General features: G+C 37.2%; 1 protein-coding gene across 6 annotated transcripts in view; it reads left to right on the forward strand.

The window, feature by feature from the left end:
- Window positions 1–22196, forward strand: part of LAMA2 (laminin subunit alpha 2) — a 335487-nt gene that overhangs the window by 122098 nt on the left and 191193 nt on the right. For all 6 annotated transcript variants that reach the window (XM_038132678.1, XM_038132680.1, XM_038132679.1 and 3 more), the window contains exons 6-12: window positions 998–1087; window positions 3238–3355; window positions 5043–5221; window positions 6869–6968; window positions 15693–15853; window positions 19296–19436; window positions 20775–20948. In XM_038132678.1, the coding sequence (XP_037988606.1) occupies window positions 998–1087; window positions 3238–3355; window positions 5043–5221; window positions 6869–6968; window positions 15693–15853; window positions 19296–19436; window positions 20775–20948 (963 nt within the window). The remainder of the gene's footprint in view (window positions 1–997; window positions 1088–3237; window positions 3356–5042; window positions 5222–6868; window positions 6969–15692; window positions 15854–19295; window positions 19437–20774; window positions 20949–22196) is intronic.

A 22196-nucleotide genomic window follows, 5' to 3' on the forward strand; every position in this document is an offset into this window, starting at 1 on the left:
ACTCATGAAAACTGAGTGCAGGACAATACACTGGTTTCTCAAACCAACAAAGAACTGTAACTTCTGTGTGGCATCTCTCCATGAGGCTGTCCTCCAAGGATCAAGGAGCAGCTAAAGCTTGCCATCCTTGTCAGGAAACAAAGGGTAGCCACAAATTACACATTTTCTCTGTGTTGGAAGTTTAACTAGGAGTGATAAGGGTTCTCATTTTGTTTGATATATTTATTTATGATCTGATAAAGAGGTTGAACACTGTAATAGCAAAATTTGCAAATAGCATATGTTTTGTTTGATTAGCCAGCTGTGAACATGTTGCAGGACCCTTGTCAAAACAGAAGACAATGAATGAGATTCACTTTTCACAGGTTTTTAATATAAGATTGTGAATATATTTGTATTCTTCTTTCTGCTTAGGGCTCTTAATCCTCACCAAATAAAAAAGAGAAATGGCCAAATGGCAGAAAAACAGGTCAAAAGTACCTAAATCTCAGTAATAAAGACTGTTTCATGATCATTCAAGGGCCAATAGTGAAAAACTGTTCTTCTTTCCACAGTTCAGTGAATGCCCAAATTAGACCCAGCTAAGACGAACAAAGGTGTTTCATAGGATTTTTCCTAGATTTTCTCCTCTTCCCATCATCATGCCTTTTCCTTTTCATATTTTCTGAAGAGAATAAATTCTATAGTGTTTGGCTTTTCATTATCCAGTGTGCATATAGCCTTTTCCTATTCTCATGTTTTTGTCTGCTGTGTATAAATTGACATGGCTTTTGTGACTTCAAACAAATGGAACTGTGCCAATTTACACCCTTTCTTTCACTCAGCCTGAATCTGTTGATCAAGACACGGCTTGGATTACACTGTCTGCTATATTTGTAATAGATCAAAAAAGAAATAAAACAGGACCTGACAGTTTTGTCACGAGAAATGAATTCTGCAATTTGGCACCTGCATTTTAGAATCCACTTAGCAATTCAATTTCTGTTTTGTCTTACAGTATTACTATTCTATAAAAGACATCTCCGTTGGAGGCATGTGTATATGTTCAGGCCATGCAAAGGCTTGTCCACTGGATCCAGTGACCAATGTATGTATATTTTTTTTTTATTGTGCCTTATTTATAGGGTGGAACATGAGAAAAAAAAAAACCTGATATTGATATTCTTCAGAGTTCTGTGAATTTATGTCTGTTTTTCACCTAGAAGAACAGTCAGAAGCAGTGCCAGAATGAAACAGTGCTAGCAGCCAGAATAATAAACATTCATACAGTGTCAGCAGAGACTTTCCTGAAATGAAAGAATAGGTTTCAGATAATTCATATTGGAAGTTTCCTAGGAAAAAAAGAAATCTGGATTACACTATGAGCCGTAGAAATAACTGACTAACAGTCAGTCTTTCTTTTCCTTCTTGATATTAATCAAGATATTTCTAAATGATTGTCAAATATTTAATTGATGCTTGCAAACAAATGATGGCTTTAGAATGTTGCATTGGCTATGTAGAGAGTATCAATTGAATGATCAGTTAAGCTAATATAGAAAATCATGGGCTGTTTATGTTATCTTTCAACCTGTGTACTCTCTTTTTTTGCACATAACCAGTATGATCAAAACATAACCAATATAATTAATATAGAAATATAATTTTTTACTGATTGTCCACTCATCATCACTTATAGTGATTTTCCTGTTTACTATTACATGCCACAGTGTGGGATGTCTTCATGTACTATTCGCTTAAGTAGGAGCTCTATAGGATTTAACTGAAAATCTTATTTGTATATGGCATTAAGCCATTATGTAGGAAATCATTTAAAGAAATTACAAAAGCTTATAGAGAATACATTTTGAGTTCTAAGCAATTTCTATGGACCCATGTAAAAATTGAGTAAACTCCTTGGTTTAACCCTTCTGAGAATTTTCTGTAGTGATATGTACAGCAAGCGTTGAACTATTGTTTCAGATGCCCTTAGTGATGAAGCTGCAGCATTGGTCTCTGTGCCATCTGTTAGAATCAGGCCTGCCTCAGAAAATAAGTGCTGCTACTAAGATTAATACATACTTCAGTTAATTTGGATACTAGATAAAATAAAGCCATTTTGACAAGTGTGATGTCCTGTTTTGCAGGACATCAAATGCGTATTTGTTGTCTGACCAGTATAAAAAATAGCATAAGTGAAACAGTTCAAGCCAGAAGAGATTTGGAGGTTTAGCTGTCCAGGGATATTCTTTAGACTGAGACATGCCAAAATAGGCTTATAAACATTATGGCTATACTTGTTAGCAGAAAGAATCTCTCCCTTAGCATTACAAGGAATAAACTTGCTGGAATTTACTGCCATGCTTTTCTGAAGCAGTCCTTGAGTTAGCCTTGTTTTGCAAAATTTATGCTTTGTCCTGTGAGCCTTGGAGTTTCTCTGACTTGCTGGTTTGACCTTGTATGGCCTCACAAGGACCACAGAGAATCCCCTTCACTAAATAACTATTGGGAAGGCAATTTTTACTTCTCACTTCTCCAAACTGCATGGTTTTTCACCTTTTTTGATCTGCCTCTGTGGCTCAAGGAGTTTGGGTGTTCCTTACAGTAAAATTTTCGTGCTGGGACTAAGGTGGTCATGTGGGGAACTGTAAAGTGACTGAAAGGCTGGACTTGTGCTCATCTATTATTACTTTAAACACTCCTGCTATCCCTCCTGTAGAATTAGTTACACAATTGGAAGGTTACATGTTAAGTTGACTTAACCAGCCAAAAAATAATATCGAAGTTTAAAAAAAAAAGGGCAATTTGTATCGGATCAGGTAACAGAATTGATTTCATTCTGCAGCAGAATGAAATCAAGCAGAAGGGTGGAGAATGGCTTGCTGCTTCAGGGGTCAGATCAGTTTTCCTATATCCAAGGGCTACATGTACTTCAGCTTATTTGTTTTAGTGGTGAACTTTCCCATCATCCTTTCTTTATCCAGTTGGAATTAAATTTTCCTGCATTCTTAGATTCTCCTTAGATTATCTGGCCAGCTATCTTTGCTGTGTGGCTGTTTTCTTCAAATAGAGCTATAGAAGTTAAACACACTTGGTGAATGCAGGATGCATAAACAAATACAAATGAATAAACAAAGGAATTACAGAGTAGCGCCATCCCTAATGTTTTCATAATTTGAACTGGAATGCATATTATGTACATGGACAGATTTTTCAAGTCATCACATTGTGTAAATATTTGTTTTTCTTTTAAATTAGAAATCCGTCTGTCAGTGTGAGCACAACACATGCGGAGAGACATGTGATCAGTGTTGTCCTGGTTTCCATCAAAAGCCTTGGCATGCTGGCACTCTCCTGCACAAGCATGAATGTGAACGTAAGTTGAAAGCAGTGCAGAGGAGAAAATTTCTTGCAACTGCTACTGAAAACTGAAATTGGGTCCGACGTGATTTTGCAGTTAATTTGGTTTCTAGCCATATTGGTTTACGAATAACATTTGATTTGATGTTATTCACTTAATTAGACTGACTCAAAAGACTTCACAGAAAAATTACATGTAGTGTTGCGGTTTTATTGAACTCAGCATATTTTATTGTAACATGGTGATATTTGGGGAATGATGTATTAAAAAAAAAGTCTTGTGTAGTTTTTATAATCATGATGGTTTGTTTTGATAAAATAACAAGGCTATATCCTGGTAAGTAAAAAAAAAAATCTCTATACAGGTTTTTCATTATATGGAGCTTTACTGGTGTAATTTCTGTAAAAGTGGCACTTTTATATGTTGTAATGTTCATCTTTGCCGAAACAAAATATTTTTATATAATCAAAATGCAAGTTGAGATCTGATTTTTTTTCAACAGAAAATACAATGTATCCAGTTTTCCAACATGGAATGAAAACATACCTTGAGATATCAACTTCCCACAGGGTGGAAATTTAATGTTCAGATTTATTGTAGTAAGGGTAGTTATAATTGAACTTTAACATCTTTCTTCCAAAGGTCACATACCACTTATATTTCTGAACATGATAAAATCTAATGCTCCATTACCCTAAGTATTTATTCATTGGTAGGATTTCAGCTATAATTTTGTCATGAGTGATTAAAAATAAATAAAAAGGAACAGATATGCCCATATTTAGAGTAGCCATTGCTTATTTGTGTCCTGTAAACTTTGGTCACAGAGGTCTTTGTTTTAGTTGGGACTGTGTCTGCACTGGGAATACATTATGGAATGAAGGCAGGGTACATTTAATTTCATATTGAATTTTTAAGAGACACTTACACCCTGTTCAACTCTCAGTGAATTGTTGTACTGTTTTAGTGGAAATGGTTCCCTATTTCCTGCCTCTCCTCAATGTTGACAAGCCTTGAATTTCTCTTTATGATTAAATGAATGTTTTAATACCACGGGGAAAGGGACAGTGAGCTACCTCATTTTCACTGCAACAGATTATTAGATTATCTTTCCTGTATTTGGACCTGAAGTCTAGAGTTCAGGTATAAATGTCAAAATGAGATTTAAGATTGGGAATCACTTTGTTCTGCCCCAGTTCTTATATGCATATGTACAAGTGAGATGTTTTTAGGATGTCTTTCAGATTTTATTTGAATCACTTTAATTTACTCATAGCATTGTGCTGCTTTCCTTACAACTCCTCTTGTATTTTAATTTAGATGACCCTTTCATGAACTGTTTGTGTATGCAACCACCAAAAGGTTTCTCGGCCATCAACTTATCAAGAAAAAAATATCAAACAAGCTGAAACAAACCAGGAACATCATAATTAAACGGTGTCTGTCAGCTTCTGTACTCCCCAAGACAAAATATTGAGGAGAAAAAATGCAACTCTATTTAATTCAATAGAATTTCAGGCTGTGCTTGTAATGGGACCATGTTGCCTTTCACAAACAATGTAGTAAATGAATGCTTGGATGTACTTTTATAATATACACAGAACCAATGATAAAATATCGAATGGCTCTTTTTTTTATACCTTGGAAACAGTGGGGCATCCCCAGCCAGAAAGTGTTTGCTAACGCTCTCCTTCCCTTTTAGCATGCAACTGTCACGGGAAGACTGAGGAGTGTTACTATGATCAGGATGTGGCAGACAGAAATCAGAGTTTGAACATCCACGGGGAGTACCTCGGGGGCGGAGTGTGCGTGAATTGCTCAGGCTACACCAGCGGCATCAACTGCGAGACCTGCCTGGACGGCTACTTCAGGCCAAAAGGGGTAAACGCCTGCTCCCGCCTCCCTTTGCTGCAAAGCTCGCTGTTCAAACCATCCCTTCATCAGCTTACGTTACTAAAAAGAGTTTGGACTGCCATTTTGTGAAGGTTAACTTCCAAATCTGACAGTGCAGAGGTTGCTTTTCACAGCTGGGAATGTATAAAGTTAACGCTCAGAGAAATAGGAAAGTGAATTGTGTTGATATGAGGGAATGCACTTGAGGTCAGAGCCTCCAGCTAGTATTTCAATTTAATTTAAAAGAGGATGTGGTCCTGTAAACAGAACTTCTGTCTCAGTAATGAATTCCAACTTTTGTTATCAAAGTTAAAAGAAATATTGCTATATTTGGTATTGATGAAAGAGACTGTAATTTCTGTTTTTTAAATGCAATGTAGAATTAATAACCTCTGAAATTCCACAGTGTTTCATGAATGTCTTTAAATTTCAGTGCAGTGGAAATTGCTTTTTGTATTTCATCGTATAAGACTGTATTTTCATCTAAGTGGAAGCTGTCAAAAGATGAGTCTTATATTAGGTTGTATTGTCAATATAGGCCATTCCTGTGCTTCAGACAGCTACACTATTAGTGTGTGCTTGAATTGCTTATATTTCATCTGTATATTTTCAGATGGGTAAATAATGGCCTTTAGTCTGATTGGTGTTCAATCCGCCAAGAGAGAACATCAGCAAATAGCAGTAATTACGTTTTCCCTGATAGACTAGATTTAGCCTTACAACTTGAGAAAAGGAGTACTGAGAAACAATTTCTTCAACAGCAGGGCACTTACTTGATGTTTTCCTCTGTTTTAAGTTATCATCCAGCTAAAAGGGATTTGATATATATGTGTGTGTTTGTGTAGTATATCCGTATTATGTGTATGTATCTAGTTCATACAGAACTTTAAATTTGTATTCCTAGTGTGATGTTAGACCAAAGTTTAAGTTTGGTTGAGGTAACCTCTCAAGAACAAAAAAAAAGTTGTTCCGCTGTTTAATGTTTACTTTTCTTCACTTACCTTTTTTCTCTCTTACTGACTAACTAGCATTAGTTAGTTTTTTGAATCATGTTGCCCAGAACAACTGATCTTGTCAATATTACTTTAGGTAGTAAATGTTTAAAATCTACTTTATTACATTTATTGATTTTTAATTTGATAAGGTTCTGTTATCTGTACACTTGGTATTTTTTTAGTTGAAGACATATTTGCATCTACTTCACTACATATTTCTAAATAAAAACCCCAAATGTAACTTTAATTGAACCACAGAACCTAGAATCACTTATGTTGAAAGGTCCTCTAAGATTGAGTCCAGCCCTTAACTTAACACTAAACAATGTCCTTGAGTGCCACATCTAAACATCTTTTAAATGCTTCCAGGGAGGGTGACTCCACCATTTTTTGGGGCAGTCCATTCCAATGTTAGACAAACCTTTTTGTGAAGAAATTTTTCATAATATCCAATCTCTGGTGCAATTTGAGGCATTTTCTTCTTGCCATAGTCTGCATGGACTAAGTTTATCAGCTGTCTCATTTTTCTTCAAGTGTAAGCCACCTACAAAGTCATTCTCTCCTACTTTTTAAGACATAAATAAACGTTTCCAATTATTGAAGATAAGGTTTTGTTCTTCTAACATCTTTATTTTTATAGGTATTGCCAGAAAACCCAGATCCATGCCAGCCATGTTCCTGCGATCCAAATGGGTCTTTAAATGATACCTGTATCAAGGATGAGAAACATACAGAAGGAGGTAAGATCCCTCAAATATAGAGATGTTAAAGATGAAGATCAGCAATGGTCAAAGAAATGCTGAATCACATTTTTGTTATCTTTAACAAGAAAAAAACCCAAAAGGTGTGATTTCGGTTTGTTGTGGTTCTTTTTTTTTTAATTTTACTCATGCAAACAGTAATCCAGCTGCAATGTTTTAATTTCTTTTTCCTTTTTTTTTTTTTTTCTTTTTTGAAACTCATATTCCCAATTTGTTGAGGCTTCTTTCAGATTCATGGCTGGGAAACTTGTGTATGTTTGGAAGAAATTTCCCAGTGAAAAATATTGAAGAATTTTGGCATTAAAGAGCTTTCTTCTTTTACCATGGAGATTAAAACTCATGCAACAGTGATGTTTGTTATAATATCTTCTCCTATCTAAGCATATTTCCATTTGAAATCTAAAAATTATTCTTGGAAGGTATTTTTTTGTTTTCTGTGTTATTCATGTACAATTACAAGATGCTTACCATAGCCCTGTAAAAGCTATCTTCACATAGACAATGAACGGTTCATTGGGCTTTGGAAACAATGAATTGCCATTTTTTTGGTTCTTGCATTGTAAAACATCTGAAAATACTGTAGGAAGACAACAAAACTCAAGGTCGGTTCTTAAGAGATTTATGAATTGGGCTAATTACAATTGAGATGTAGCATTCCTTTAAAGTAGAGATCAATAGAACATAAAAGCAACATGGCAGAGATGCAAAGACAGGGCCCATAATCTACTGTAATAACCATGTACTGATGGTACCAGTTCAATAAAATGAATGATTTACTGTCCCAGTGGTGTCTCTAGTGGGTTGGTCTTGGCCAGCTGAAGCTGCCCACCCAGCTACTCTCTCACTGCCCTTCTCAGCAGGGCAGGGGCAGAACAAAAGATGAAGCAGCTCATGGGCCAAAGTAACAACCAGGAAATCATTTTGCAATTATCATCCCAGGCAGAACAGACTTTATTTGGGGAAAGTTGACTTAAGTTGTTGCCAATTTAAATAGTTTCAGGTAGTGAAAAAAATAAATAAATTAAGAATACACTTCTTCCTCCACCTTCTTTTTTTTTTCCCCAGACTCAATCTCACTTCTTCATTCCAGACTGTTCCTCTACCTCCTCCCCCACAACCACAAGTGATGCAGGGTGGTAGCAAGCAGGAGTCATAGCAGTGGTCAGAACAGTTCCTTGTTAGCACTCTTTCCTCCTCACACTTTTCCCCAGCTCCAGTGTGGGTGATTCCCATGGGCCTAGATCCTTCACAAAAAAAAAAAAAATTCTCTACCAGCAGTTCTCCATGGGATGTAGTTCCTTCAAGAAATATCCAGCATTTCCTTCATGCAAATGCGGTGTGGATATCTGCTCCAGCCTGGTTTCCTCCAGGGGCTCCAAGGGTGTATCTGCTCTGGACCAGGAGCTTCTCCTTCCACTCCTTCCCCTTCTCCATTCCCTACCTGGCTGTCTGAGTGGCTGTGTGCCCTGTTGTGAGCTGGCTGTGTCTGGCACAGCCTTTTCCTCACAGAGGCTGCCCTTGCAGCCCCCTCCCTGCTGCCAGCCCCTGGGCATGGGTACCCAGTGCAGTGTATTATGTGCAGTGATATGAGAGACAGTGTGAGCAGAAGGGAGGATGAATCCAAAAGCTGGCAAAAACACAGCAAGACTTCCAACGCCTGTACCAAACCTGTGGATGAGATTAAAACAGGTTACAGATGACAGGCAATACGACAAAGGAACCTCTCAGACTGTGATTTTGAGATGGGGAATGATTAATTCAAACAAATGTCATGTCCCACTTGCATGTTATGCAGCTGCTTGGTCTCTGACTCCTGTCACTCCTGCAGTCTCTCTTTTCACACCTTCTTTCCTGGCCCCTGGTGTGGGTCATCCTCCTGGGGCCAGGCAGCTGATCAGCACTTAACAGGCTGACAGCTCCTCTCTCACAAGAAAAGGAAAGCAAAAGGATAGAGACATTTTTCAGTCTTGTTTGTCACTAATGGTGTCCTTAGGAGCTCTCAAAATGTCTTATGCCTCTGAGCATTCAGCAGATTTAAACCATCTCGTGGTTGCTTTCTAAATCTGCTTATACTTTCTGAATCTGACAAAGTGGTACTGTACTTTGACTCCTTGCTATGTCTCCTTCTGCCTTTTTAGTGCTCTGATCTTCTTTCTGGCAAATTCTTCTCTTGCCACATTTGTGAATATCTCTAGGAAGAGAATTAAGCTCCTGTTTGGATCATTAACTGTGTCTTTCTAAAAAATCAATAAGCATGTAATACTAACATGTTGAAGATAACATCTTGGATTATTTTTTCTGCTTTTCCAGCTTGTACTTTTATTGCAGGTAGCCAGTCCTGCTCATCTGGCCCCAGGCATTCAAAGCATCTGTTGAATACTGTAGTTTCTCCAGTCCCGAGAACAAGAGTTCTTTTGTTCTCTTCACAGAATAAAAACTCTCGTCTTCTTCTCTCTTGACTGTAACCACCTTTTTCTCATCTGTCTGAAATTTACCTCATGATGCTGCGGTTGGTTGGAGGCCTGTGGCTTTTGAGTGTGTTAGAGTATTCTTAATCTCTGTTGAATCTGCTGTTTGCAACGCATTAATAAATTTTTTCCCTTCATTCCTTTCTAAACTCATTGATGCCTTCTGTTTCCAAGTTATTTACTGTGGAGGTTATTCTGTATGTTTAAACTATTTATTCTCATATGTGACAAGCACAATTGTTGTTTAGATAACTGCCATCATGTATGAAATTCCCTCCCCAGAGTAGTCCATGCATTTGTTCTTGGGACCAGGTGTCTGTGTCCTGCCCAGTCTTGGAAGTCTAATGACAAGTAGACACTTTGCTCTATCTGAACAGTGGCCAGAGGATAATTTGATATCTGTCTTTTTTTTTTTTTTTTCTGTTTTAAAACTACAACAACAAAAACAAGTCAGCTCTACATATATCTGCATATCAAAGCTATTCTGCCTACGATGGACTTGCTCTTTGCTCTTTGTTCTTACTGTTTATTTGCCTTTTTTCTTGTACTTGTACTAAATAAGTTTCCAACACTTTAGGAAAAGTGTTTACTTCTTGCTCATTATTGTTGTGATGCACTATATAGTATTTAGATGTTCTGAACTGTTCCCCTCGTATCCCTTGGTAAGGTGGTCTGTCCCCTGTAGCTCCTCCCTTTGCCCCTCCTCACTGGTGTCCCCTTGGCTGCGGCCTTCCATCCCCGCCTCCCATTCCACAGGTATAAATGTCCCTTGGGTTTGGAGCTCTTCCTCTTTATTCACCTGGAAGCCCTACGATGCAGATGTCCCGTTCCAGCCAATAAACAGGACATCAGAACCACGTGGAGAAAGAGTGCTTCTCGTCCTTTACTTCGTCCATGTAGGATCCGTGCGGGCATAAATCCTAAGCTAGCCAGGGGGATTTAGAGCCCAAAACCCACCGGTTCCTTCACATTATGTTTATAGTTCTTGAACCAGTCACATATTTGTGACTGTAATGCCTTATTCAACAAAAAAGACACAATAATGTGGGTTGAGAGGAAAAGCCTTCCTAATATTTCTTTTAAGAAAAGAATTCTGTGGTAACAGAAGAGGTTGTTTTAGAATCAAGAGCAAGTCTGGATATAATTTTTAGCATAAAACTATCCTGAAAGAAGATCACTTCTTCCCTTTTTTCCCTCTGACATTTGTATTCAGTACACTGATAAAGTTCTTTTTACTGCATGCTGCTCACCCTGGGCAGCAATTTGGTTTGAAGCACTGGTGAGTGTTCATAAAGGAAAATCTGGAAAGCATGATCTGAAGGAATCTATCTATTCATCAGTGAACCAGAATGAACACTCTGGGAGGGTTGAAATACATCTTAAAGAGTCACTGGCTGGTTGTATGGGGGTAAATTGTTTGCTTGGTGTGGGATGGGAATATGCTTCTTAAATGGGTGCTAAGTAAATGTTTCAAGTGAGTATAAGACATTCAGCTAAAATGGAAATAGGGTAGTAAGGAGCATCACTGGGGATATAGAGTCACTACAAAGAGTTCTCAAGTAAAATAAAGCTGGAGGCTGTACATTCTCTGTTCTTGAATACAGTAGGTAAGCAGCAATTAAAATGGAAAATTGTAGCAAATACTGGTGCATTGATGAAATGCATCGAGAGGATTTAAATGACTGCACCCTGTAGTCATAATCAGGTTTTGCTAAGTAAGAGAGGGGAATGGAGAAGCTGCTTTATAATATAGCATTTATTGTTTCAGGAAAGGAAGAAGTATTGTTGTATTTTATCTGTCATTTCCATTTTGATCTTTTTGTCCTCATGTGTCTCTAGTCAATAGTCTAAAATCAAATATTATTATTGCTTGTAAAGTATTGTAAAGTAAGGCTTGTAAAGTATTTTTGGTTTTGAATCATCATGAATGCCTTCTAAATATTCTTTCATGGCAATCCTATATCTTATATTAGTGAGAAATAAAAAAAAAGAGAAACTTAGGATCAATCATAAAATAAACTGATGAAGATTCCTTTAGGTTTTGTAACTAAGAGGCAATAATTCTCAAACTGATTTTTCCACCTGTGTTCAATTCATCCTAATAATAGCTAAACTGAACCATTGCTGATATTGCAGTGTTCCATAAAGAAGCGAAAGTCCATCCATCTAGAAGTACTCTGTAGTGCAATAATTAGGGCTTTGTCCATGAATTAGTACTCTTGTTTCAAGCTCTAATGGCTAGATTTTAACAGATAGCCATTTTACAAATAGTCCTTAAACACCTGCAAGAACTGACAGGTTTGGAACCTTGGCAGAGTTTTATGAGTCAGTCTTCAGGGCATGCTATCTTTTTTTCCCCTATTGCCTCTTTATGTACAGTATAATCCCAATGACAGATGTTTATTTTTGCTGAAAAAGTTCTCAGACATTTTAGGATAAGTAAGATCCAGACTTCTTGATCTTTATTCAGGCTTTGTACTACTTTGCTCAGCAAGCAGTCCCACTGACTTCCATGAAATTATTTTTTAAATTTATATGCTGTTGAACAGGAATGAAAATGACAAGAGGCCATTCCTAGGATTGCAGGTTTTTTGAGGGTCTGGTCATGCTTTTGCATGCATTTATTTTTGTGCTGTTTTGAAAGACTACTAGGCTAGGAAAAACTAACTGGTAAAACTCATATTTCAGGATGACTAATCTTCTAGGGTGCATTTTCAAAGCCTCTGCATGTTGAAAGGCAGGACAGAAACTGATAATATGCAGGGAGAAAACAGGGAATAACAGCTTCAGCAAATAAAGCCCCATTCAAACAAGACCTATGAAGTCATAGACCAAAAGCAAGAGATGTCCTTCTTTTGAAACATCAGTTCATTACAACAAAAACTAGAGACAGACCTGAAACATCGGCCTAAATTGAAATGTAGTTAGACTGTTGACATGTTGTACGTTACCTATGCACTACAGCAGCCTCATCAAAAACAACCAGTGGGACACTGAGAGGAACGTACACGAATGTATACAGGGAGAGCTGAGATCTCACAAGGGCTGTAAATGGAAGAGGGAGTGAAGCCAAATCAAGTACGCAGACTAACTGTATCAACAAGTGTGAGAGCTGGAAGAATGTATGACAGGTAGCAACCTCCTGCCTTCCTTTCTGTTGTATGGAGTGTGAGGTCTCTTGATAAGTGATGTGCTGAGGTTATCTGTCTGTGCTGTATAAGAATGGGGCAGGCTGGGATGATGACAGCAAAATTTTCAATAACTGCATAGAAAGGAAGAGCAGAAGAAGGGATGGTTCTTGTTGGGGAACTAAAAAAAAAGGTGGAGTGGGCAATGGATGAGAGACTATAGATATAAATGAGATTGGGAGCTCCTTACTGAGACATACAGTTGAATTTGAGCTTGCTGAGACTTGATTTGTGAGATATGAGTTCCTGAAGCTTTCAAACGAGAGGGGCTCACTTCTAAAGAGTAGGCTTACCTATGTCTTTTATTGCTGAACCCTGAAATATAGCCAGCTATTTTCATCTGGAAGGAACAAAACTTTCTCTGTTCCAGATTGTTCAGTTAGGATGCATTGACCCAGATTACAAGAGCTTGTGTCCTGCTGTGCTGTGGGGCCTTGATGGTAGCTGTTTGAGAGGAGAATAACTCAGAAATTTGAGAATCAGCTGAGCCAAAGGCATCAAAACCCATGGAGCACATCACTTTGAGATAGTAAATAACAGAAATTTCATGCACTGAAATTCTGTGTATAATTAGGACAGATCAAGAAGGTGACAGTCAGTATGATGTGCTACAGGAGATCAAAGAGGCTTCAAGGTTAGAGTAGACAGATTGAATTTCACCTCTGTATAGATTAACAGATAATATAATTTAAAACTCCTGTAGGTGGCTGCTTCTTCAAATAGCTAGTTAGAGAAGCCATAAAAAGGAAAAGCACCTCTGGATTTATGCATGAGGGACTGTTTTAAAACTCTCCTCCTGAAGGACAGTCAAATGCAACATTCTTGTAGGAATGAGAAAGCCTCCCTGAAAAACAACTTAATCAAAACAAGGAAATCTATAAAAGGAAAATAAAAATGAATAATCCAAGACTGCTAATGGCAAGCTTAGGGTTTATAAACTGCGTATTAGACATTCAGAAAAGATGCATTTCTCTGGTTCAAAATTATTCAAGCAATGCAATTAAGCTAACAAAAAAAAAAAAAAGATACATCTATTTAAACAACAGAAAGAAACCCACTGAAAATCAGAAGTTATTCCTAACTGAGGATAATAGAAAAGAATATAAATTGTGACAGATTGCTCTTAATAATAAATGCACATATTTTAAGGAATAATTTTCTAAATAGTTAGATGTTGCTAAGAGGTACTTTTTCAGATAATTCAGAATCAAACAGAATGCTAGAGATTCAAATGCAGTAAGAGTTAAATATGGTTTAGGTGTAATCAAGTTATAAATGGACATCTCAAGAAAGAAATGGACACAGCAGAAAAACTATATATATATATTTTTTTTTTTACCAGAGTAGAATAGCTCAGGGAATTTCCCACTTGGGAGTCTTCATTCATGGGGACAAGTCAGAAGAACTGCCTCAAACAGAAGTGTCAGGTTTAAAATGAACCGATAAATGCAGGATCAAAATTTGTTAGGCATATAGCATATTTATCCATGGCTCCAGGATGAGTTGAGTAGTTGAAAATTTAGTTGCTTGAGGCATTAAATATAGCTTATAATATTTTTCAAAACAGACATTAATATTAAATAGACACTGTTTATCCAAAAGAAAGGGTGTTCCAGGAAACTAGAATCAGAAGGTCTGGTTTTTGTTCCATGGAAATCACTAGAACTACAATAAAGGATTTATACTATTTCTGAAATGTGGCAAAAATGAGCAAAAAATCAAGACTAGGGGTTTTATGTAAAGGACAGTCTGCCTTATGAATCTGTTTGAAGGATTAAATGAATCTGTGAACAAAGGCTCATTTGATTAATATTGTATTTTGATTTTCAAAAGGTTTTGACAAGATCTTTTACCAAAATTCACAAAAGAAAGTGTAATAGGATAAGGAGAAAAGGTTCTTTCATGGCTTAGTACTTGGTTAAAAGAATAAATGGACCATTTTCACAGTGATGATCAATATGAACTGTTGAAAATATTCATATTTAACCTGGAGAAGGGATGAGTAGGAAGGTGACAAAGTTAGCAAGTACAAAATCTTTCAGCGTAGAAAAATGAAAGATCTGCAAAATGTTCAGAAGGATCTCAAGATAGTGTCTGGGTAGTAAAATAAATGATGAATTTTTTTGTAGCAATTACAGGAAAAGTAGAACACTGAGAAAAGTAGTTCTACTTGTATAGTGATCACAGTCATTTCTGAATTAAGCACTATCAGTTGTGAAACAGCTCTTGGAATTACCTCGGACTGTGCCTCAGGTCTGTTATCTCTGTTCTGTCTCTTCAGTAGTCAAAAACATCAACAGGTCCTTAAGAAATACTACATTAAAAAAAATAAAAACCTGAAAAACATCATCAGAAAAACGAATCAAACCAATTTACGGTGTGCACACCCTCTTTAAATAATGTACTAGAACTGGAAGCAGTGCAGAGAAGGACAACAGAAGTTTTCAGCCATACCAGGCAGTTTCTGTGTAGAGATATTGAGTAGGCCTAGGAGTTTATGGCAAATGAATTGAAAATGTCAGGTAGGATATGATAGATGTATACTGAAATCACAGATGGCATGGATAAAGTGAATGGTTACTTTCTCTTTTCTATGATATAACAATTAGATGGCAATAAATAGAGATTTATCACACATCAGTGTTTTCTTTCACACTATACAAGGCTAAATGTGAAATTCCCTGCTGGGGAGCCTTACAGATCCTGAACGTAACAGCATGTTGAAAGGTCTTTAGATGAATTAACGGAAGAGAAGGTTTTCAGGTACTGTTAGATGCAAAGTAGGGATATGTTTCAATTTTCAAGATTTCTAATATGCAGATTTCTGGAAACTCAGAATTCAAATCACTGTATACTTGCCCTATTCCTACATTGTTCATTCTAGCCTCTCTCAGATGACTCTGAATTATAGATGGTGGTGTGAGCAACAGTAAACACCCCCTTATGTTAAACCTACCAAAGGTGTTGCTTTGAGCACTCTAACACACAAATCTGAAAATAATAATGACAAATGAAATACATCTCATATTTTCTCCCTCTTCCTATAGATTTATTGCCTGGTTTCTGTCACTGCAAGACTGGCTATGCAGGAGAAAGCTGCAATCGATGTGCCTTGGGTTATACAGGGTATCCTGAGTGCCTGCCCTGCAACTGCTCCCTTGAGGGCAGTGAAAATGATGACCCCTGCATAGGTCCCTGCATCTGCAAGGTATGGATGCCCCTATTCTTCTGAGCCATAGAAAGATACTAAAGGTACTGAAATATTGCATTAATGCCCTTTTATTATGCCAGAGTATTCCACTGCTCTACCTGGCTGTGTTAGTATCTATGTTAGCCGCTTCTCACAGAACGCTTGGCCTTGGTCCTACAAAATCCTACACAGTCATCTCAGAACTCACTTCAATCAACATACTTACCTAGGAGCCTTGTACGCTGCCAGTCATACAAGTGCTTAGACATCTGTAATGAGGGGAAGCCTGTGAATCATTTGTTTCAAACCCCATCCTCATCTTCTCAGAAACTATATGTTTACAGTATTGTAGCTTCTAAAATTAACCTGTAAATGTGATTTCAAAAAGAGAAAATGACGTGAAGTGATGATCTGTTAAAACAAGAGAGTTGCCTCTTAGGAGTAGTCATTCTTTCCTGCCTTGGGATGGTTGGTTCTTTAGAATTCTCTAACATGTTTTAAAAAACCAAAATATATCCTTTCTGTAAGATGAATTTCTTAACTTCTGGGAAGAAAATTTAAGAGGGTTTTTCTCTATGCCATTGGGTATCTCCCTCAAACTATTTCTTGATATTATATTGAAATTAAAAACATTTAAAGCAGATGCATCCACTTACATAATACCTAGCTATCAGAAAGGCCTTAGAAATGGTTGTGCTTTCTAAGTCGCAGTCTAGTAAGTGACCATGAATATGCCCAAAGGACTGCTCACTGTACTGAGGATCAATTTTTCTGTACTGTATTTGTGGGAATTCCCTTCCAAAATCTAGTTAAAAGAATTAGTCACAAATGAGAATGTATTTAAGAATGTCATGTAAGTATTTTTAAATTCTTGAATATAGGAATGTACAAAAAATGCTTCGCTCTCATGTTGCAGACACACACAAAGCTCTGGTTTGATAGCTGAATATCACTGAAATCTACTCAGAGAATTAACTTTATCCTCACTTTATGTGACAGCCACATGCTCTCTGTCAGAAATAAAATCATATTTCACATCGTATTTCTGATTACTTAGCCATCAAGTCTAGAAGATCATAAGAGGGTGATTGTGCTGTGTTCTGGCTTGGAATGGAGCTTTGATGAACATGTATTATGCTAAATACCAGATAAATACTGCTTAATGATTCTTATGATGTTATAAGTGTAAAGCCAGACTGACCTGTTAGTACCCGCAGACCAAAATGAAGAAATAAAGAATAGAAATAATTGTTCCTCTCCCAGAGTCCTCATTATATGCACTTTTCTCTCAGTGTTCATCTTTGTCTTCTTTGTGCTCCTTCAGTCCCTTTTTAAGTGCCTGTGGGAGAAAAATGATACCTTTTGTACATAGCTGAGATACAGATACATACACATTTAATTTCACTAGCAATCTTCAAATTCAAATCAAAGCAGAATACGGTCAAAGGGACACTGAAATAATCAGATTAGTTATTCTCCATGTGAAGAATAAAGTGGGATGTCTGGTTAATAGCAGGTCTTAGGAAATGCTTCCCTTCTTTTAATCTCATCTTTCAATTACCTATGATGAGCTTTAAATTTGCTAAAGATAGTTTTCTTGTAAAGGAAATCACTGAAAAACAGTTCTAACTGGATAGTCTTTGGAACTTTATGAAGGTATGTGGTCAAAGTTTCATCTTTGGATAGCTTAATACTGTGCTGAAAATGTTGAGAAATCCATGAGGTTGCAGAAACGTTGCTTTATCTGCTGAGGGATAGGTTAGATCTCCTTTTCAACTCTGAATTTTATTGTATCTCTTGTTCACTGAATTTGCTGCCTACTCAATGGAGTTCTACAGGTTTTACTCACAGATGACATTTGTGACTGCAGAGTGGGCAACTTTACATTTAAACACGTTAGGTTTGCAGCTCTCTTTTTATTTTCCTCTTCCTGCTCTGCACACACTAAGCACAACAACTCGGTGTGAAACTTTTGGGACCACCAGTGTTCATAACTGTAGTTTCTTAAATAAAGGGTGAGAGTATCTGTGTCCAGATGTTGCCCACGTTATTATTCACATGAAGCACGAGTAACCAATTGATTTTGACATACCCGTGGCAGTATTAGGTATTGATTAATCCCAAGATTTCTGGTGAAAGTGTAAAAATGCCAGTCTTGAGATTAATGAGATGTTGAAGTTAAATGCAATTGACTTATAACCTTGAGTTTTATTAAAGATGTTTGTGGTTTGTTTAATAGTCAGTATGATATTGTTGAAGAGGAGCATAGAGCACAGCAGTAGAGACAGAGCAAAGATACTTTGTCACACATATTTTTACTGTATAATTAGTGGTGAAAACATTATTACATTTTCATTGTATCTCCCTTTTTTGCAGGTTGTTGCCCCTTCCTGCACACTGTCTCTATTTTCGCTTAATTCTTGTATGCTATCCTTTCTCCCCATGCATCCACCTGCTTTGCCCCATTTTTGCCAGGTTTGCTACATCTTAACCAGGAGCCTATCAGATGGCTTTACTTGGGAGCTGTGTATTTTGAGCTATCCTGGACTGCACAGTGTAGGCAGGGTTTTTAGGATGTTCTTGTTCTCTGCTGATGTAGAGCCAACATTCAGTCCCGTGTGCATTCCACAGAGCGCTGTCTCCAGGGTTAAGGAGACTGTGCATAATACCTCTGAAAGGGGAAGAATTTTCTGAGCTCTGTTGGGCAAAATACTGAATTACTAAGCCAGCACCATATCATAGGCATCCTGCCACACTGTGTAGAAAACCTAGCTTTAACCTTGTCTATCGGACAAATTGATTTATAGTGTAAGACAGTAGGATTTAATGCACAACGTAAGCTTTCTATGAAAAATATCATTACAAAATACTAAGTTTAGATAGCTCATGTATATTCAGTGCCTGTCTTCCTGCAGGGGAGGAGTTTCCAAACCTGGCTGCATGGCTGGCAAACACATGTAGTTATGGAAAGAAAAACTGCAACCCGTTTACTGCTTGTATTTATCCTGAATTCATCTATTAATGACAGATCTCTGAAAAACTGATACTCAGAATGATTAGTACGACTTCTGCCACGTACCTGTAGTTTCCATCAGCTGGATGTGCATGGATTTTGTCAGCCACACTTACATACTGTAGGTGTTGTGGTCGTAACATTGTGCCATACTTCCTTCCCCTCTGAGACTCTCAAGTGTAAAGGATATAAATTAGATTATTACCTGAAATTAAGTATGTCCATTCATAGAGATGAGAAATGACATCTCTTTTAATGTCCAAATTCCATGTCCTATTATTTACATGCAGCCACATAGCACCTTTTACTGTGTAAAGGATTTGCCACTAACATTCACAAATAAGAAAGTCTTTCCTATAAATGTCTTTAGAGTCCTCCTGAAGAATAAAAAGCCAGTGATCTCTGATTCTCATCTATGACAACTAATACTCTAATGTGCCTCTCTAGGAGCATGTTGAAGGAGAAAACTGTGACCGTTGTAAACCAGGTTTCTTCAATCTTCAGCAAAATAATCCTGAAGGCTGTGAGGAATGTTTCTGCTCTGGGAAAACAAACATCTGCAGACACTCTCCCTTTACCTACAGAAGCGTAAGAAAAATCATATAATACCAGTACCTGTCTTTGCTTTGTGTTTTTTGTGTTGTCACTAACCATTGTCACTAGGTTTTTTCTTATTAGAAAATCATGCATATCCCTTATTCTTCATTTATCCGGAAGAAAATGCTTGTAAGCTTTGTCTCTCTTCTTTGTGAGAAAGTTCTAAAATAGAGCAATTAGAACAGTGAAAAGCACAAAAAAAAGCTATAACAATTGAAGCCATATGCATAAACACAGTCCTGGAATGTGCATACATAACCACTCCTGAATTAAATGCTCCATATCCATAGGGCAACCTCTTTTCCAGGTAATTATTAAATTTCTGGACCTGAAGTAATTAAGAAATTGGAAACAGTAAATGTGCAACACACAGCTTAAGTAAGAAAAAGTAATGCCTTGCAGGGGGCATTTTGAATGCCTTTCTTTTGTATGCTGCGTTCCTAGGAAGGGATGTGAGAGGGAGATGAACCTGCTGTTCTTATTTATACTGTAGAAAAATGTCTTTAGCCTGCAAATATACTCTAAACTGCAAATTAGTTCTCAAAGCTCAGACACTGATGCCACTGAAATGGATGTTTGCTACATATTCATGCCTGTAGATTGAGTTTGGGAAATGTGTTCTAGTCTACTAGATCTTGATTTTGGCCATATTGTTATGGCGGAAGTCTGCAAGTAACATCATATATGTCTAATGTTCTCATTTACATGCCAGCAACTGGGAAATTTTCCATTCCATGGCTGAGCTCATTTATTGTTCTGCTTGTATCCGGGCTCCAGAAGCCATCTTTGTACAAACAGTGTGCTCTTCTCTGGTGATTCATTTCTAGTTATGGGACTTCAGAAATTCAAGTTCTGGTGCTTTTCAGCACCAAAAGATATCAAAAGTATATTTGGCCTTGTAAGTTCTAAGGTTTTAGAATGAAAAAATATTATAAATTATACTGCCTACAGCAATCAGAAAATGTATATCCTTTTGTCAGTTCATTTTCTGTACAATCTGTGGCTGATATTATTTACTGAAAACTTGCAAAATAGTTGTAGATATTCTTGCACATATGTTTGTATGATGAAATTTCCTTCTTGCTCTGGACCATGAAGCACAGAATGCAAATACTTGCAGTTCTTTCAAACTGAGAAGTTATAATTCCTAGTCATATACCATAAGAAATATTTGCTGATTTTACTTTGTGTTTTCCTTCGTTCCTACACTGCTATTAAACCTGATCAGTTTTTTAAAAAATAGAAGAATGTGAATCTGTGACTATTGAAATGATCAATGTCCTGATACATGCTGTAATGAGGGTTTTATTTATTTTCCTATCATTTTAGATAGAAGACATGAATGGTTGGTATCTGACTGACTTACCAGGTCTCATCAGAGTTATCCCCATGCAAAAGAGATTTGATGGGCATCAGCAGCTTAGCATCAGCAACGTGGCTGCACAAAAAGTACTGCCACAGATTTACTATTGGAGCGCACCCGGTTCTTATTTGGGCAACAAAGTAAGTGCAGGTGGTACTTGACTAAATGCTAATTTGATTTATTTAGAAAAAAGGTAAGGCTTTGAATGGGGGAGGAACTGAGGGAGGATAAAATTGGTTAGCCATTTGACTGGCAAAATTGCAAGCAGAAAGGAATCACCTGTGTGGAGTATCCTTTTGAGGCAAAATTAGGTAGACAAAATTAACTAAGTATCATTAAGCTTGAGCCCTCTTTGGTCTGCTGCTGTCAGGTGTTAGAGAAGTGCAGCTAGTTCACAGCATTGGTTTTTGAATGAACTCACTGGTGTGTGGTTCAGCTTGGCCTGTTCTCTTCCCACCTTGTACTCTGCTTTGAAAACCAGTTCCCTCATCTGCTTTTCAGAGATGCAGGTTGTGTATCAGATGTTGTGGGGGTGTTTAATGTTTTTCAGGAAACTTGTGTGTGGGGAGCTCTCTGCCCTGGAACTCAGAAAATGCTGTTGTGAGCTTTGTGACAGTTCTAATGTGTGTATTTAAGTCTGTGTGTATCTAAGTGTGCATGTGCACACATATTCACACCCCACAGGTTAATACCAAATCCAAAATACTTTCATGAAAATCTCACTTTTTCCCAGACAGTGGAGTTGAAGACTGAATGAGTCTTAAATGTGAAGAAAGCTTAACAGCTTTCAATTTCCTGTAACTCTGATTATGCTAAAACTTATCAGAAATGCTAACAGTGATGTATTTGAGCACGTTTTCCTGTGTAGTCTCTTCAGGTTAGTCACCCTCTTATTTATTTATTTCTTCCTGTTGGCTGAAAATCAACATGACAGAAGGTAAGTGAGCACACTGAAACTAAATAACATCATTCCGAAGAATTTGGCATCCTTTTCATGGCCTATAAATTGTTAAAGAGAGTCAGGCTCACTTAGCTGGGCAAGAGGGAGTTTCTTCTACGATATTACATGTCTGGTGAACTTACCCTGAAATGTGAACTGATACTTTTCCTTACAGAATTCCATCTTGCTTCTAGTCAGTGAGCAAAATAATGGTAGGAATATGCACACATTATTTGAATGTGGAAGATATTTTTTCAGTGTAATTTGGAGGTCCTTTGTGGTTACTGTCAGATATCACTGTATGAATGAAGCAATTTGCCTTAATAACTGAACCATATAAATTTTTGATACTACAATAACAGTGAAAGCACTCAAATTACCACAGTACATCTTAACTGTCATGTTGCATCACATAAACTATAGTCGTAATGACATGCCTAGGCCAGAT

This window comes from Motacilla alba, chromosome 3 (assembly GCF_015832195.1).
Source record: "Motacilla alba alba isolate MOTALB_02 chromosome 3, Motacilla_alba_V1.0_pri, whole genome shotgun sequence".
NCBI lineage: Eukaryota > Metazoa > Chordata > Aves > Passeriformes > Motacillidae > Motacilla > Motacilla alba.